We start from the raw sequence: 6,000 nt of genomic DNA, 5'->3' as shown, positions 1-6,000 counted from the left end.
ATAAAGGAGATGAAAAGAAGATTATAATATACCTAATAGGGATCAGGTAAATAGTTCAATACCTATATATATGTTTAATTCGTACTTGCGGGCAAAGATCCGTATAAATATTTTTTTCTTCCCAATATTCTCTGAATAGCCATTGATATTTCTGAATAGTCTGAGATTACTCGATTTTTTACTACTAAGAGAATCCTTGTACCTATGTATAGTTAAATGACTTTAATAATATCAGGGGGTTCAATTAAGAACTACATTGAATTTATTTAGCAACAATAACTAAGGAGAGTGGGGCTTTAAGCTGGCTTCCTACTGTTGGTTTTTCATAAAAAGCTGAAGCGCAATGCAATTTTTAACCTGAAATTTATTTAGATTTTTTTTTCTAAGTATTATGTTTTCAGATAAGATCCAAGATGTACACTAAACCGTAGCAATATTATTTCGTCTCCCTGTCTACAGCTACGTTTAATTGTTACGAGTCCGTTATCATGAATATGATCTGTCGGTTCATGGGAACCCGGTACGTTCCGCCATTTTCTAACTCGTGTTTCAACTTTTGTTTCGACTTTTGTCGGTACCATTTTTCCGGTACCTTTGTGTTCTTAGTAATGAATGATACTGTGCAGTCCCGCTTTATACTTTTGTGTCATTATAGTGTTTATTTTCATTGTTAATGTTAACACGAACGCTCTTAATGACGTTTGTCACGGAGATAAGAGCTGTAATTTTCTTGAATATAATATCTTGTTAATGTTGTTCTGACCCTTTGTTTTGACTGCTGGTAGCTCACATTGTATACTTATACAGTTAAATGATATAAAAAAGCTCATTATCAAAATGACAGTTAGGTACTTATAACGTGTGAAGTTTTGTGGTTGAAATGAATTAGTGTGGGCATGAAACTGCCAGTCGTGACAATTTACTGCGTTTAGACTTGATTGTTTTATAAAACATAAAGTAATATATTTATCTCACATAGATAAGAATATTAATGACTGTTAGCCTGATTTCAAGAATTACCCATTAGGTAAATAAAATAAGAGTAAGATAGTTGACACACTTGACACAATTTGATATTAATCCACTTCGCGCAGCTTCCCGAATAGTGAGGTACACTAAGGATCACAGTTAAGGTAGTTTTTTTTTTTATTGAAACCTACGCTCATATATTTTAACTTACTTTTAATTTAATTATAATTTCAGTCCCTCCATCTATACTGGGTCAAGCAGATCTTGTCAGTAGAAAAAGGCGGCAAATTTGAAAAATGTAGGCGCGAAAGGATATCGTCCCATAGAAAATTTGAATTTCGCGCCTTTTTCTACTGACAAGATTTGCTTGACCATCTATCTATACTTTATTTTATTTGCCACCTTTTCAGTTGACTATACTCGTACGCGCACTATTAAACTATGACCGCCAAAAACAAATGACTGCCAACTTCTCATAATTCCAAAAGGGCATAAAGAATTAATTCTTTATTAACACTAACGCTCTGCCTAAACAGGACGGGCATATTCCAGTGCCTATTCTAAAGCCCGTATTCATATTCATTAGGGTGCGAAACCCCGCTTGATTGCACAAAGAGCTTGCTAATTCGCTCCCGCGACTCTGTCCGCGCTCAGTCTAATTTGCTTAAGCTTCTGTAACGAGTAGTAACTTTTGCGGAGTTTATGTTAGAGGCTTTTTGCTCTGGTGATGAATTTCTGGTATTGTTGAATCGTTATAGCGTCATTAGTAGGTATCTCGACCATATTAATTATATATTTATTATTTAACATTTGTTTGTTGTGTTTTATTATTTAACTTTTCTTCTTAGTTGGACAGTTTTTGATGTAATGGTAACTTTCTTCGACTTCCGCTGTAAAACACATTTTTTCTAAACCGCCTTACCCTTTAGACTTATTGTCATAAAATATTGTTATGGACATAATAGGGTAACATGCGATTGCTACAGTGTATAGGTTACATGTAATATGACTTACAGACTTAAAAACTGTAACTTTATTAAAAAGTAAATTTTATATCTATATGTAACTAAATGGCTTTGATATAGACCAGCTATACTCTAAGTGTGTTCCGCGGAACCCTAGGGTTAGTCGACTCGAAAAATTTTACTATGCAAAAAACACACTGTAGGGTTCCATCAAGTATTTCGCTTTCCAAAAGGGTTCCGTAAAAAAAAAAGATTGAGAACCGCTGATATAGACACTACCTCTCATTAGGACAACATAAATGACATTAAACATCAGTATATTTATTCCACTTTAATAAATGTACATAGTTGCAAATACCAAATTACGTACATTTACGTACATACTGCTTAACCTATAACAATTTAGACTCACATAGTCGTATGCCAAAAAAGCCCGTTGGCAATTCAATTAAGTAAATAATGTACCTTCATGCCCACTTTATAGAAGCTACATCTAATTAGGACCAAATTCAACGTCAGTCTATTTAATAGATGTAGTTGCAAATACCAAATTACGTACATTTACATACTACTTCACCTATAACAATTTAACCTCACATAAACACTGACTAACACGGCACATAATGTACCATAGTTGGCACATCTGACTAACTATTCGTATACCTTACTGCATCCACATAAGGCCTACCTATATTCAATAAACTGTGTTGCTGCTAGTACTTAAACCAATACTCGTCAACTAACCATCATTGTGCCTTAAGGTCTATGTAATAAGGCTTCAGATTAGTCAAATTATCAGTGCAGACGATGGTACGAACAACAATGTCGAATCGATGGGGTTCGGTTACGGACCTTAATTATCGAATTAGCATATAAATGATTTCGGTAACCGTTCATTTGTAACTAATACAAATAGCAAGTCGCATGCATAATGAATAATGAAACAATACGTGACTGTAGGTAGACGCGGATGGTTAATTCTAAATAATGTTTTACCAGTCATAATATATGTATGTACTTTATCTATAAAAAAAAATATTAGCCCGTTATAGTGTTCCACTGCTGGGCAAAGGCCTCTCCCCTTGATTTCCACAACTCCCGTTGTAGTGCTTTTTCCGGTCATTTACTACCTAATGAAGGCGTCCCGCCATCTTCGTCTGGGCCTGCCACGTCCGCACTTCTTTAGCGGCATCCACTTGGTTTTTAACATAGGTACCATAAATATATTTATAGTTTAGGTGCTCACGAATATCTGAACACGCCTCTATTGTCGAGGCGCTAGAGTGCGTGTTCAAATACTTTTGAGCACCTCCGCCGCTCCGATATATCTGATGGCGTCTGTCCAAAGCTGTCATTACTCTTAAGAGCTAATGTCATTACGTACACTAAGCTAATGCTAAATGTGGGTATTATGTAGTTTCATGACTTATATGTTCTTTTGAATATTCATTGTATTGTAGTAGTTATATACTTGCGGTCATGCCGCTGTAACAGATTACATGATAATGTTATAGATATACCATTCCTGAAAAATGTTTTACATAAAATTTCTGTAGTATCGCACCACCTAATGATATTTATTTTCGTATAGATTCGTAAATCCTATTGATTTTTTACCACTCATGATGTTCATATTGGAAATTTGAATATTATTATAGCTAATTAGTTTAACTATTATATATTGCTTAAAATCAAATCTTAGGTAAGTATATAGGTTTTACGGCGCCCCATGCACGTTAAAATTTTTCCCGCACCGTGCGTACCCACCATATCTTCTCCGCACATACTCGTAGGCAATAACCCACACCTGACCGGCTAGCATGAGTTGCGTTTTCGCGCGCGAGTCCATACTTGAAGTCGCGCAAGATGTATCGGAGTCGCGAGCAAGAACGCAACTCATGCTAGCTGGTCTGGAAAGTGTTCTCTATTATGTTTCGTCGTCGCTCTCCGTTCAATGTTTCCCGAGCGTTCAAAGTCACCAAAGAAAGTGTCGTATCTGCTCTATTGTAATCTGTGTAGTTATAGTTATATAATGGTTGTACATATTGCTTGTCAACTGCCACGAAGTATTAAAATCGGTGTTTCGGCGGCACGAGCCATTAACTCGGATATTTATTGGCCCGGTGATGCACGAACGCTAGTTAGAGCAGTTAGTTAACTGGTGCACGCATTGGTGTTTGACAAGTAGGCTAGGCACTTATTAAATCAGATGAAAAATCATTTATTTATTGTACAAAAGAAAAACCTTACAGTACAAAAGGCGGACTTAATGACATAAGGTATTCTCTATCAGTCAACATTCCCTTGACAAGGCCTTCCCACTGGCATTTATAAGGCTTATAGATACCTTACAGACTAACATAAGTACATACAATATAATGTATTTTTTATTATATTATTATATAAGCCTATACGGTGTCCCACTGCTGGGCAAAGGCCTCCCCCCTCGATTTCCATTCGTCTCGGTTTTGAGCAATCTCCGGCCAGTCGTTAAGATATGCGTCCAGGTCGTCCCGCCATCTCCGTCTGGGCCTGCCAGCTCCTCGCCCGTCTTGCGGCACCCATACCGTGGTTATTTTGGCCCACCTCTGTGGGTGCATGCGACAGACATGGCCGGCCCAGTCCCATTTCAGCTTGGCGGACTTAGTTCGAACATCAGTAATGCGCGTTTTTGAGCGCAGCGTAGAGTTACGGATTCGGTCAATCCGTTTTACTCCTAGTATGCTGCGCTCCATAGCTCTTTGGCATAATGTATAAGTAGGCAATAATTACACAATTAAAACATAACGGAGCGTAATATTCGCCCTCAGTTTGCGAAGAAATAGGTACTCAACTCTTTTTGAAAGAAACAAAAAAAACTAGATATTTACAATTTCGATTTAGGCGAGTCGAAAAGTTTCCAAAATTACGAGATTCCACATGGAAAATTTTCGGAATTCTCATTTTCAGTTTCTGTTGTTACCTGTGACATTTTTGAGATCTTTCCAACTTTTTGGAAGCTTTCCGCAACTTTTACATGCGTAGATGTAAAATTACATAATTTTATGTAACTTTGTCTCAATAAAATAAAACTTGATTCCCACTGCTCAAAATTAATAACTCTGCATCATTCATATATTAAATTAATGTTGAAGAAAAGCCATCTCAATCGCTTGAACGAAAGAAAACTAGAACATTATGATTAAGTGGCTGACAGTTCAAAGCGATGGACTATTCATCAAGGATGGTTAGATTCCATCTGATCAGAAAGAGACATTTATAGCTATTAAATCAGCACTGCCAGGCCAATTAAAACAATTACAAAACCCTCCGCAACCCCTTTGCACATCAAAGGGGTTCACACATGACCCTTAAACGATGCTTAAACTTTAAACCGAGTTTAAGGAAACCACATGAGCCCTTAATTGAAATAGGACCCTTTCACGAGACTGAATTAAAACAATTTAACTTTTATAATGAGAAAAGTGGGAACTATGTGCGGGGTTTTAGGCTGTGTTGCATATTAGCATCCTTTCTGCCTACTTATAAAGCATTTTGGATAATTCCGGGAAAATGCTTATTTATAAAATACGGTTAACCAAACTAATAGTACTAAGTAACTTTTCAATTACACTTTCAATTTTATTTATATACCTAAGGAAATGAGCAAAAATGTCTTAAAAAGTTGACAGTACTTCACAGTACAGTAATCGCTTGAACGAAAGAAAACTAGAACATTATGATTAAGTGGCTGACAGTTCAAAGCGATGGACTATTCATCAAGGATGGTTAGATTCCATCTGATCAGAAAGAGACATTTATAGCTATTAAATCAGCACTGCCAGGCCAATTAAAACAATTACAAAACCCTCCGCAACCCCTTTGCACATCAAAGGGGTTCACACATGACCCTTAAACGATGCTTAAACTTTAAACCGAGTTTAAGGAAACCACATGAGCCCTTAATTGAAATAGGACCCTTTCACGAGACTGAATTAAAACAATTTAACTTTTATAATGAGAAAAGTGGGAACTATGTGCGGGGTTTTAGGCTGTGTTGCATATTAGCATCCTTTCTGCCTACTTA

General features: G+C 36.6%; 1 protein-coding gene across 1 annotated transcript; it reads right to left on the bottom strand.

Moving 5' to 3' along the window:
* Positions 1–4,342: 4,342 nt before the first annotated feature.
* LOC134795891 (uncharacterized) lies at positions 4,343–4,669 on the bottom strand. Its single transcript, XM_063767823.1, has one exon. The coding sequence runs from the start codon at positions 4,667–4,669 to the stop codon at positions 4,343–4,345; it is 327 nt and encodes a 108-aa protein (XP_063623893.1).
* Positions 4,670–6,000: the final 1,331 nt, after the last annotated feature.

This window comes from Cydia splendana, chromosome 12 (assembly GCF_910591565.1).
Source record: "Cydia splendana chromosome 12, ilCydSple1.2, whole genome shotgun sequence".
Taxonomy (NCBI): domain Eukaryota; kingdom Metazoa; phylum Arthropoda; class Insecta; order Lepidoptera; family Tortricidae; genus Cydia; species Cydia splendana.
The sequence above is the reverse complement of the archived record's forward strand: the minus strand, read 5'-3'. Positions and strand labels throughout refer to the sequence as shown.